The sequence below is a fragment of the Aspergillus lucknowensis genome (genome assembly GCF_044049455.1).
Source record: "Aspergillus lucknowensis strain CBS 449.75 chromosome Unknown BJX67scaffold_15, whole genome shotgun sequence".
NCBI classification, from domain to species: Eukaryota; Fungi; Ascomycota; class Eurotiomycetes; order Eurotiales; family Aspergillaceae; genus Aspergillus; species Aspergillus lucknowensis.
Genome location: NW_027263559.1, coordinates 179,968 through 192,815, shown reverse-complemented (window position 1 = coordinate 192,815; position 12,848 = coordinate 179,968). Strand labels below are relative to the sequence as shown.

The 12,848-nt window shown below is 48.7% G+C and overlaps 2 protein-coding genes across 2 annotated transcripts; both read left to right on the top strand.

Annotated features, from left to right (window-relative positions):
* Positions 1 to 21: 21 nt before the first annotated feature.
* On the top strand, positions 22 to 9,958 carry BJX67DRAFT_387489 (uncharacterized protein; the record flags this gene model as incomplete). The annotated part of the gene is made up of 18 exons (XM_071034224.1): positions 22 to 356; positions 420 to 1,986; positions 2,017 to 2,421; positions 2,458 to 2,488; positions 2,519 to 2,558; positions 2,598 to 3,529; positions 3,566 to 3,706; positions 3,746 to 3,781; positions 3,815 to 4,131; positions 4,174 to 4,729; positions 4,766 to 4,829; positions 4,860 to 4,894; positions 4,928 to 6,084; positions 6,227 to 8,171; positions 8,229 to 8,998; positions 9,054 to 9,243; positions 9,369 to 9,675; positions 9,904 to 9,958. The coding sequence occupies 18 exons, from the start codon at positions 22 to 24 to the stop codon at positions 9,956 to 9,958; spliced, it is 8,883 nt and encodes a 2,960-aa protein (XP_070887087.1).
* A 1,354-nt stretch (positions 9,959 to 11,312) lies between these two features.
* BJX67DRAFT_387487 (alpha/beta fold hydrolase) lies at positions 11,313 to 12,693 on the top strand (the record flags this gene model as incomplete). The annotated part of the gene is made up of 1 exon (XM_071034223.1): positions 11,313 to 12,693. One exon carries the CDS (start codon positions 11,313 to 11,315, stop codon positions 12,141 to 12,143), a length of 831 nt encoding a protein of 276 aa, XP_070887086.1. The 3' UTR covers positions 12,144 to 12,693.
* Between the last annotated feature and the right edge of the window lie 155 nt (positions 12,694 to 12,848).

The window sequence follows — 12,848 nt, the reverse complement described above, 5'->3', positions numbered from 1 at the left end:
AAACGACAACACTCAAACACCATGGCTTCGCGAAGCACTTTACAGTCAATATTCAATCATGTTGTACTCCCTCCTGACCTCCCCGGAGGTGCTGACACGCAAGGTGAGCTTGTCGAAAAGGAGTTGATTCGCCGTTTGCTTGAAGCAGCTATCTTTTTGAAAAATAACTCCGGCGATGATCTGTTTCCTACCTGGCAGGTGATCGAAAACACCTTGAAATCATCTTCTCTGGCAAACGAAGGTGGTATGTGCAATAAATCAGCTATAGTCAAGGCCCTGAAGAGATTGTCTCCGGAGAATTGCATTATTTTACGCATTCGAGAACAAAATGCCGGTCTTCTTATCCGCACTTCACGGTAAGCTCTTCTTCATCCGCCGTCATCCACACGTTCTGAAGACTAATATATTAAATCTCAAAGTGATGATGATGCATCCAAAGTCATTATTGAAAGCTTCGAGATTTCGCCTACCGCAGAATCTACCCTTTCCGCCCAGAGTGCTCTGCAGTGGGGTTTCCCTGGTGCGGTTGCAACCGTGCCATTTGATGTATTCAACAGCTCTGGGTTCCGTGGGAGTCTCGCAACGTTTCTGGAGAAAGCTAGCACTGAATACTTGGACCAATTTGCCGTCAAGGTACGAAAGGCCGGGGCAGAAGTATCCGAAGAAAGGAATACGGTACACCCTGCGATCATAACGCAGTTCTTGATGACCTTGCTCGAGGTCAACGGAGAACGGCTCTACCTGCCGGTTTTAAGGAAGCGCATCAGAGATGATGTATGCTGGGATAAAGCAAAGCTTCCCTGGCGCCGTAGCCCCTTTTGGCTTGTTCTCAGGGTCTGCGTCCAACGTCTACTCTACTTGCATCTTGGTGATGAAATCGGACGCATACAGTATAAGGCCCTGATTTGCTTGTTCTTAGCAACACTACTGAGTGACTGCGTTACAAATCTAAGTTCAGATCGATCTGAGCTACTCAGGGTGAAGCTATGCCGCCGTCTGGCAAAACTTGAGACAGAGAAGAAAAGCCTCAGAGGCCCAAAAAACACGACACACCAGCACACGGAGGTTCTGAAAGTTGTTGAGGATTCCTGCACCAAATCAATTGATGCTGCCGCAACAGCACTAGAGAACGAGTGGAAGAACTGGAAAAAGAATTTTCAGAGACGAGTACCAAAGCTACCATCACACGCTTCTCCTAGTGACTTCCGGTTGACGCTGCCAAACAGCAACGAGTACTTCAGGGAGATCCTTGAGCCTCGGCGACAACGCCACCCACTGGCAAGAGATATAGATCCAAGGCTGCTTAGCGGCATTGCGTCGAAAAATACGTCCAAACAATTCGCCGCCCTGTCGAAGACCTATTCATCGCTGGCGATTCGTGAGGCTGCAATAGAATCCAATCCAGCCGAGGTCCCGCGCGCTCAGGAAGAAATTGAAAGCAACTGTATTGATCTGGCATCATCCATTACGAATTACATGAGCGCGGTTGGAGACGCATATGATAATGATCCCGAGCAGATGAGCCTTTTTATCCTCAACATCTTTGATCTGTGGGTGGCGATGGACAAGTGTGCGACTGCCGCGTACTCTTTACTCAATGATTATCATCCATGGTTTACTCCGGAGATTTTGGATGTGTTGCTCCTAATTCGGTGGAAACAATTGAAGCGACTCCAGGCCATTCAACTGCATCTTCACTCTCGCTGCGAGCAGGCGAAGCGGGACAAGATGACAATCTTTGCCGGTCCATCACTAGGATGTTTTGCTGAGCGATATGTGAGTTCGCCGGACGGCAAGATCCTAGCGAAATCACAGGCCCGTATTGAAGACTCTTCGTCAATGCTTCGTGAGTCCAAGAGCTCCGAATTAACGGATTTGAACGAAACCTTCAACGATTTGACTGGGAAGCTTAGAGCGGTTCCCTGTACGCAACTCCGAAATCTTGACGGGAGTCATGATATTCGTGGCTGTAAGCATTGTTTCTACGTGAGGTCCCGCCGACGGCTTGATATCAAGGTGCATGAAGACTCTCTCCCAATGGAAAGCCATCATGACGTTCAGCGGAGATCAATCGTGTTTGAGCTGAACCCCCCCAAAGCATTTGCCGCTTATCGTGAAGCTACCTGGAGCATTGTGAACAGACTATGCCCAAAGATCGGATATTCGACTATAGCCAAGCCGGAGGTTTTGCTTTCTGAGTATTCTCAGCTTCGAAAGTACAACCATAATCAGCGAGACGCTTGTTTCTCACTCTCTTCGAGCACAAAATCATTCCTTGGGACCCATTACAATTGGAAAAGGCTACCGGCAAGTGCACACAACGTGATCCTTCCGCATGGACTGAAATGGTCGTACTACGATTCGAAGCGCAAGGTGTGGTCCGGAGAATACCTCGAGAAACTTAGCTTTGCTCATCATTTCGTTCTGTGCATTCCCAAAGAACTTCCTTTTTCAGAGTTGTACTCATCCCCTGCGTTCGCTGCTGACAGTCCTGGTCCATCTTCATACGAGGTAATAGCCAGCACCAGCGATTGCTCGTCGAATCTTACAGTTCACGAGTTCTCGGCTCATCAGAACTTAATGGGAGGGAGAAACAGGCGCTGGCTATCTATACTTGCCGAGCTGGGGTCTTCGAACATAAACCTTAGCCTTCAGGAAACAACAATCCTCTTCCACCATCTCGCGTTACAAGCTGGTCCAAGATTAGAGAATGATAGCATGCGAGCCGTCCACGCTACATTCAGGGATCTGGGATTCTGCAACAGACTAGCAGAGCAGATTGGTCGGCATTTGGATGCGATAGCTACGAACTGGAGGGAAACAAACTATATGGAGACGCTCTTGACTTTATCTATCCGGCTTTTCTCCCTGGGTCACTTAGACTCACGCCCTGAATCGACAAAGCTTATCTTGAGGATCCGGAATGTGACGACGGAGTGGATCAAGCTCTTACGAAACGAAGCTCGAAATGCTCAAGATGTCAGCCTATCAGAGACGACTGCAAGGTACTGCTTTCTTTCAGCCATCCTCTGCCGTAGGACATTCTCCCCATTTATCACGAGCAGGTCCGGCTTCGACTCAGAGAGCCTGAAATGTTTCTTTGAGGCATCTCTGGCAATGCAAGAAAGCTTGGTTGTGGACTTGAGCAAATTCACGAGAATAACACGCAACATGCTAGTTCGTGATATCAAGATGGCTGTTCTTCTTACATCTTTAATTCGCGAAGGGGCAGTGAAATACCCTGGCAGCATAGGACAAGCTATTGACGCTGTCTGGCCCGAGGGAGACAATACACAGAGGCACTATGCGGACTGGGCGCTTCTGCCCTCGCCATATAACGATTGGGCGACATCAACCACGCACGGATCTGAAGACACGCGGTCACAGGTTTTGTTTTTCCATCTTTTGGAAGGGCACCTTGTAATTGACGGGCAAACGATCGGGAAGCTTCCAGCTGATATTCGGGACTCCGATATTTTGAAAGAACTTTTCGGCAATCAGCGACTATTCGCTCTACCGTCAAACCTTCGTGGAATGGACTACGCACTATCAAATCGTGCCGAAGATCATCATGTTCATCTGGGATACCGAAATAACCGGCTCATAATACAAGCCCGCGTGTCGGGCAGCACGCTAGAGCTCGTACCACGGGGTGTATTTGGAACTGGACAATCGTTCGACCTCCCAATCTCCTTGATAACTGACTGTTTCCACTGGATTGATTTGAAAACTAGAATCCTCGAAGTCAGACAAAAGCCACGCATCTGGAAGAGAAGGAGTGGTAACTGGACTATCGATCTTCGGTCAAGAACAGCCCAGAGACGAGAGAGTAAGCTTATTGATCCTTTCTCTGACCTTGCCCAAACCATCTCACGGATATTTCTACACTTCGAACACCCATGCGGGCTCACTGTCTTTCAGCCTCTAAAGGGTAAGCTCTCCGTCGAAATGAAGCGATTGGACCTGGATTTTTTTGTGACCAACGCCGGATTACTTCAATGTCGGCAGTTATGCGCTGTGGTGGACCGCGATCAGGATGCAGGAACATTCTATGGGCTTCAGAGTATGCTGGTACTCCGAGACGTTGACGACAAGTCCCAACGCAGTATTATAACTCCTGTCGGTCAAATCGTTTACCGGCGCCACCGCGGCCACGTTCTTGTACAAGTCGAGAGCGCAGGTTCGTACGCCAAATATACCATCAACGACCTGCTTCGACGACTTGAGTGCCCTGCGGAGCCACGTCTCCTGTATGCAAAAGCTCAGTTGCACGCATTTACATCCTACCTGTTACCCGACCCACTTACAGGTCGGACAGGAACGGAGGAGGCGTTAGCGTGCCTGGAATCTGGGTACTGCCAGCCATGGATGCCTCTTTCCCCTGACCTTGTTGCTATCTTAATGCAAATCTCAAATCTGACTCCACGACGAGAGTACTATCCAAAGGACAAACAGTGCCAACAGACTGTTCATTGGGATCCTCAGTTGACTACTCACATCCAACATGACAATTTTCGGATCGTGGTCAACGAAATACTCAAGAAATCCGATCGATTGTCCCAATTTACAACAACACAGAGCACTCAGCTACTCCCGAAAATGGATGGGAGTATCCTGTCTCTATACGAACGGGCAAGATGGCGCCGGTCTAGGTATGAGGGCCGTAATACCTCACGTCAAGAAATCGCCCAACCCAAAGACTCGCCATACCTTTCTCGGGATGGATGGTGTGTTTCGAAGTCAACGTCTAATGTACGCGAGGTAGTGATGTTGCTTCGCGACCAACCCTCGACGATACATACCACACGAGAGCTCCTAAACATGCTCGAGTGCTGGCCGACTCTGGGTGGCTATGCAAGTACCTTCGATCTCTACGATATTGAAGAACACCCAAGTGCCAACATTTCTGAGCAATGGGGTGGTTTAGTGAATCTCTGCAGAGAGGCCAAGGAAGAGGACGCATACAATCTTATGTTTCAACTCGGCCTGATAGCTTTCCGGGAAAACGCTCATATGACGATCATTCGAGTCATCGTGTCTTTCTTCCTCCTCCAAGAACTGAAAACCCTTTCGCTACCGAGACACCAATCTTTTGTTGGTTTTCGAAAAAACGAGCGGCCGACCATTGACGCACTGCTTCCTATCATCAGGATGTCATACCAAACCCCCAAACCCATGAGCCCTAAAAAGAAAGGCAAGGGTAAAAACTCGCACAAAAATATCAGACCAGGAGATTACCTGGAATTTGAAAAGGAGGGATTGGAGCTTGCTGAGATGTTGGTCAAGCAATGGCCATGTGCGCAGCCTTCCATTGAGGGATTCGAGGCAACTTCTCTGAACCTAATTGAAGTCTGTTCGGCGGTTCTTCCGGAATGGCAACGAATATATTGGAATTTAGAATTCCACCATCACATTAACGAGGTCCAGGCGATCCTGAACTCCCACTACAGAGCCTCAAATGATGTCCCTGTTCCCCTAGCGCCCCCAAACCCCGCGCACAGGAATACCATGGGATCTCACCGACGAGGCCATTTCTCCTGTCCTCGACTGAGAGAAGATCTTTTAGGCAAACCAGCACAATATCCCGCAAAACCTAATGCACCTATCGTGAATAATGCAGGTCTCTGGCAGCCTAGCGAGCCATTGCCGCCTAATAACCCTCCAGCCGAGCATCATTCGCCCCCAGAAATTCTTGAGCTTGAGAGGATCGTTCAAGAATTTGGTCAATCTGTCTGCTCAGTTAGGTCCAGTTATGCCGAAGATCTAAGTCAAAGTATTACTGCGCTTAAAACATTGACGAAAACATTGGGGGTGCATGACGGTCATGAATGCACCAACATAAAAGATAGAGGCACGTTGGATGAAGAGATTACTATAGCGCAGACGGAAATTAAGGATTGTTTTCGCCTAATCGTTAACTCACTATCTGCCCATGACGCTAGATACATCTGGCTACGCAAGGGCAACCTTTGGCCTCGCTTGACTCCCGTTACGATACTCCAGCAGCTCCGTTCTTCATCACCTCAGAAGTTCGGCACCGGCATGAGAAAACTGTTTATCTCATATGCTCGCGCCATAATCAGAGTTCAAAAGCTGTTTCGAATGAGAGAGGCTTCAAAGAAGCACGACGAAAACAAGTTGAGCCAAGAGCGCACAGATAGAGGGCATCTCAACTGGATCCCCGAAGATTTCCCGGACTGGCTTCTGTTGGAAATGCAATATCCAGATACGCCAGGACCAGGTTACTGTGGCCTTAGAGATGATGTTTCCCAATTCTGGGTCTAACTCCGTCCTCCAGATGAACATGGGCCAGGGGAAAACATCTGTGATTATGCCCATGGTTGCTGCTGTCTTGGCCAACGGAGAAATGCTTAACAGGCTTTTAATTCCTAAAGCACTATTATCCCAAGCCGCACAGATCCTTCAGGCCCGTCTGGGAGGGCTCCTGGGCCGCGAGATCATTCATATTCCATTTTCACGGCGAACACATACCAGCATATCTCTCATTGAGGAGTACCGTGAGATTCACGAGAATGCGTTACGTGAATCAGGCATTATCCTAGGGGTGCCTGAACATATGCTATCTTACAAGTTGAGTGGACTCCAACGTCTTGCTGACTCGAAAATGAGGGAGGCGGAGTACATGATCAGATGCCAGAAGTGGCTTGACGAAGTATGCAGAGATGTACTCGACGAGTGCGATTTTACACTAGCTGTGAAGACCCAGCTAATATATCCCGGTGGTGCTCAACTTGCAGTAGACGGTCATCCAAATCGTTGGGAAGTTGCAATGACAGTCCTTGGTCTCGTTGCGCACCATCTCAAGGATCTTGCACGAGACTACCCACAGAGCATTGACATTCTTGAACGGAATTCCACAGGTTTTCCCGTGACCCATATACTGCGAAAGGATGTTGAAGAAGCCTTGACTAGCAGAATAGTGGATGACATCTGCAAGCGGCGGACATCAATCTTACCTCTTGCGGAGTGCACCGACAGAGCCAGGGAGGCAATAAGACTGTTTATATCACAAGAAAAGGTGGATAAATCAGTTGTCAAACGCATTGCGAGCCTGTTTCCCGATAGCCCCAAAGCACGCAAAAATGTTTATCTACTCCGAGGGCTGTTAGTACACGGCATTCTGATCCTATGTCTGAAGAAGAGATGGAACGTTCAATATGGGCTGCATCACGGCCGGGATCCGATGGCTGTCCCATTCCACGCGAAGGGCGTTCCGTCTGATCAAGCCGAATGGGGCCACCCTGATGTTGCAATTATATTCACTTGTCTTGCCTTTTACTATGAGGGTCTAAGCCAGCAGCAGCTGAAGAGAAGCCTAGAGGCAGTCCTGAAGTCTGACCACCCGGCCACAGAATACGATCGGTGGACGCAAAGTTCAGGCACACTTCCCGAACCCCTACGGCATTGGAATGCTATCACAGTTGATGATGAGGCATTAGTCGGCGAAATATGGCGTCACTTACGCTTTACGACTGTTGCCATCAACCACTTTCTCAGCCACTTTGTCTTTCCACTGCATGCCAAGCAATTCGCAACCAAGCTCCAAGCATCTGGCTGGGACGTGCCTTTGTATAGCAGCTCCTCATCATCGTATAATGCTCCTATTACGGAATCATTCATGCGCCCAGGTGTTACCACAGGATTCAGCGGCACTAACGACAACAGACGGCTCTTGCCTCTCAATATCGAGCAACGTGACTTGCCGGGCCTCTCACATACCAATGCCGAGGTATTAACATATCTTCTCCAGCCTCGAAACCGGAAGTATCGCCTCGCCGCCGACGCAAAAAGAAGACGCCTCTCCGAAATCGAGCTCTTGAAGCGCCTTCAGTTGGGGAGCATCCGTATTCTCATTGACGCAGGGGCGTTCATCATGGAGATGGACAATTTTACGGTTGCAAGGACATGGTTGACAGAAGACTGGTCCGCCAAGGGAGCCGTGTATTTCAACGAAGACAACAAGCCCTGGGTTGTATACCGAAACGGCAAACGTGTTCCACTTTTTGCAAGCCCGTTTGCAGATGACATGCGTGACTGTGTTGTCTACCTCGACGAGGCGCATACCCGGGGCACTGATCTCAAGTTACCTCCAAACGCAGAGGGAGCATTAACACTGGGGCTCAGGCAAACAAAAGATCACACAGTGCAGGGTAAGTTGCCTTTTGACTTATACGTGTATGTGCACATATAACTTCTAACTTGCCCAGCTGCAATGAGACTTCGCCAACTTGGCACAACACAATCGGTGACCTTCATTGCGCCACCTGAAGTGCATCAAAGCATCTTAGACGTGTGTAAAAAGACCTCAAATGATGCCGTGGACTCCTCAGGCGTCATCACTTGGCTGCTAGACCAGACATGTGAGACCAACCGGGAGCTTCAACCCCTATATTTCGCTCAGGGAAAGGACTTCTGCCAGCGGACGCAGGCGGCAGCAACCTTCCAGGGGTTTCTCTCTAACCCTGCGCATAGAGAATCCTACTTGGATATACTGCAACAACCGGAGCAGCAAACACTAGAACAATTGTACGAACCGCGTTATCGCGAAGCCAACCCCAGTCCCACAGAGGCGAACGGGGTAGTTCCTTGGGAAAGAGTAGCCATATTGACGAAAACACTCGCACAACAGCGACAGGAATCACAAGTGCACGAGTCCACACTCAGCTCCGCTCTGGAGGAGGTAGAGCAGGAACGAGAAGTTGCTTTTGAAGTTGAGGAAGAAAGAGAAATTCAGCGCCCTCGCCGACCAAAGGCTCTCAAATTTCCCGGGCTGCATCAGTCAATTCTTGCCTTTGCACAACGTGGGCTTTTGGCCTTCAAGAATATCGCGAAGGCTTCAGACACGTTAGAAAATACACAGCTCGGAACCAAGTACGCGATAAAAGGCCGTTCACTCGTCCCCCATCTCTATCTTTCGGTTGAGTTTACCAGAACTATCAAGTTGAAGAAGCTTGGAGAGACAGATGACACGTACACGGTAAGACATACACCTTTTTTACAGTACGATGATACTAAGACACCATACCGAGTAGCGTCCGGTCAATTGGATACTGTTCAACACAGCTACGGAAACTGCACTCGTCATCATTCCCGAAGAGGCGGAAAGTCTGATCCCGATTATGCGCGAGAAACCGGCTCCAAACACACACTTAATTATGTACGCAGCGCCATGGACCAAAGTTATGCTTCATTTCAACAGTTTGGACTATTATGCGCTCCCCAGTCTCCCAACTGGATGGCGGCCTCCATCCTGGCTCCCTTTCGAGCTTGGAATCCTTGGAGGGAGACTGTATTTCACGTTTGCAGAGTATGAAGACCTACTCAGCCGGCTCCATCGCGCTCCGAAGACCGGGATGAGGGCGATGAATATTCTGGTCCCTCTGCTGTAGCCAAGAGCCACCTTGGATTTTTGCGAGAATGGCTAGCAATTCGCCGGCAGGGACAAAATATCACGGACACCCCAATGGGATACGTCTGTCATGACTTGCAACTCCGTAGCGACCATCCGTTCTTCACTACTAGAGTGGTTAAAGCCCCGGGACCGAATGGGTCCCGCCTAGAGTCATTGCGGTTCAATGCCGCAGCCGAGGAGGAGTACTACACGAGTGACGACGGCATGGATATGGCGATGAGAGATTCAGAGAGCGACAAGACGTCCGATAACGAGGGAGAAGAAGAAGAGGAAGAAGTTGATACTGAGTGATGAGGTATCACCTCGAACCGCGGGGTTGTAAGGGTACCATTTGAGTTTTGTTTGTTATTTTTGGTTTCTCTTTTTTTTTGTACAATCCGCTATGGATAGTATTGAAATTGATGTAGAAGAGTAGTTGGCAATGGAACCTGGCGTCGTTGACTATTCCAAACCACGATTCACATGAAGAGAAAGGGTGCTCATACAGCACATTCTCGCCGAGTTGGTATAGAAATAATTGAATAATTGGCATCTGAGAAAATCTACGTTTGTTCTACAATCCGTTCTTAAATTAAAAGCCCTAGGATTAAGCTTGGCGGCCCAGGAATAACAGCCGAATTTATTCCCTTGGATTTGCTTCTCCCCCAGAACTGAAAGAAGCTCTCGAGTACCGGGCATATGCACCAAACCCATACCAGGCTACAGATGCAAGGAGTGGCACATCGCCAGCACCTAGCATCATTAAAGCATCGGGGCCCCCAAAATAGTAGCCACAGAGATTCACTTCATCCGTCTCAATCACCCCGAGAAAATTTAAAAGTTGGTTCTGTGAGAGGCGAATTGCACTTCCAGGACCCAATCTCCTGCATTCGTGATACACGAGCGGTTGACATGTCTGGGCTGTTCGTGATGATTCGGCGATGACCATGATTGGTGTATTTGATTATTTTGAGCAACAGAAAGCATTTTTCGAGGGCGCATCCGCTGGTTCAGTCACAGCGTGTGCTTTGGCACATGATTGATCTCGTCTCCGTGGGCGACGGTGGATGCAAGTGTAACCCAGAGATTGTGGCTCCCGGCCCCTGCGCCATAGATATTCGTCCCGTGTCCGCAAATGGTACGTGTTCGATGACGCAACCTTTACCTCGCGACCGCCGTGGGTTATGGTTTGTGGCATAGGTGAGATGTTTCATCCATAATGGCGAATGAAAAACGGGGACTTTTCCCAGCGATGTCTGCATATAGGTCGCTTGTGGACTGGGGTAGATAGGATTTTGTATCTAAAACACTTTGTAGTTTATTTTCTGGCGCTTTGTTGAAAGAATTGAAGGCCGGCCATATGAACGAGAAGGAGGAGGTAATCTAATAAGGCCTAAGCTCAATATTGAAGCGGGAGAGCCCCGGCGAGTGACATGTCTTTTTGTGGGACGAGGCTCTCTAAATAAGCCATGGGCTGGGCCTCGAACGACCAGGGCTCGGGACAATTACCCAGTCTCTCCGGTTCGCAACCTCAGCGGGAACAGAGTTTGGTAGATCGCTGGGTGGTGCATGACGTAGTTAACTGGAACCAATCATCCTAGGTTGAGGAGCCCTTTAACTTCCGTCAAAAGTTTACACTCAGGATCAGATCAAGCGCATTGCATACTTATGTCATGTCGAAGCCCAGCGATTTTGTCCCATTATCATGATGTCAACAACTATGATCATCGATTGAGCGATTCTGTAGGTATTAGGAACCGCACCCCACCATGAAACTTGGAGGGCAAGGTTTAGTCTCGTTTCTACCTTGATAATCGAGCATCTGTTACTTACCTGGCCAATTTCCCATCGACCCTTAACAACTTGCCATTATCAGCCACCATCAATTGCACCAACCATTATGCCATATCTCAAATTACGTGACGGGGCTGAGCTTTTCTACAAGGACTGGGGCAACCCTAATGGCGCTATTGTCACCTTTTCACACGGCTGGCCCTTGAGCAGCGACAACTGGGAGAATCAAATGGTATATTTAGCCGATCGCGGCTACCGTGTTATCGCTCACGATCGGCGTGGTCATGGACGATCAACCCAGACGTGGGATGGCAACAATATGGATACTTTTGTTGACGACCTCGAAGAGCTATTTGCTCATCTGAAGGTCAAAGACGCAGTGATGGTTGGACATTCCCATGGAGGAGGCGAAGTTACGCATTACCTCGGGAAGCATGGCACGAAACGTTTCAAGAAAGCCGTCCTTGTTGGTGCCGTGCCTCCTCTTATGGTAAAGACAAGTGCCAATCCTGAGGGGACCGACAAGTCCGTTTTCGATTCGTTCCGACAGGCAATGCATCACGATCGGGCTCAGTTCTTCCTTGATGTCCCCAGCGGACCGTTCTTTGGATTTAACCGGCCTGGTGCGAAGAAGAGCGAGGGACAGATCCAGAGTTGGTGGCGGCAGGGAATGAATACTAGTTTCAAGTCGGCCTATGACAGCATCCGGGACTTTTCCGAGACAGACTTCACGGAGGATCTTAAAAAGATCAACATACCTGTCTTGGTACTCCACGGTGATGATGACCAGGTTGTTCCCTTTGAGGCGTCCGGACACAAGTCTTCAAAGCTGTTGCCGCAGGGAAAACTAAAGGTTTACAAAGGGGGATCTCATGCAATTCACAACATCAATACTGATGAAGTGAACAAGGATCTTCTTGAATTTATTAAGCTATGAAGCTGATCGACCTTTAATTCAGCAACTATGGATCAATGGATAAATTAAAGATGGTGGTTTACATAACCTGCCAGCGGTTTTATCAAATCTCTCCGCTATCCTGCAAAATTGGCAGGTAGACTGGTTTACCAGCACGTCTATATAGTAAACCATATTTACTTATTTGTTGTATTGCTAGAATAAGTCAGGAGAAGAGTTCAAGAATGGTGAAATGTGTTCCGCAAGCCTTACATTTCAACAACGGCTATCTAGGACCTTTATGTTAAATAGCTTAACAAGAAAAGTCTCTGCCAAATAATGACAATATATACCTCTCGAACGGCGCTTCTCTTATAGTACGGAAGACTAATTCCAAATCCCTAATTTTCCAAAATCCATGGTTCAAGAAAAGTCTTCACTTAAATATCAGGATGTAGACATGTACTCAGAGTAAAGGCAGCAGTATTGGTTGGTGGATGATACACGAAACCTTGGCATAGTTAAATCTGCAAGAGGCTGCGCCTGGTCATTCTCGCAGTTACTGGAGCCAAATACTACTAGTAGTAACATTACTCATCAAAGCTGCCAACTTGAAGGGTGCTGGTATTTTTCGCTGTCCAATCCAAGAGCCAATCACGGACCTTCAAGTCTCGACAAGGTTACCTGGAGGGGCAGGCAAGTCGCGCGGCCGGGGGGGAAGGGGGAGCTATCCCTGCACGGGGAGCA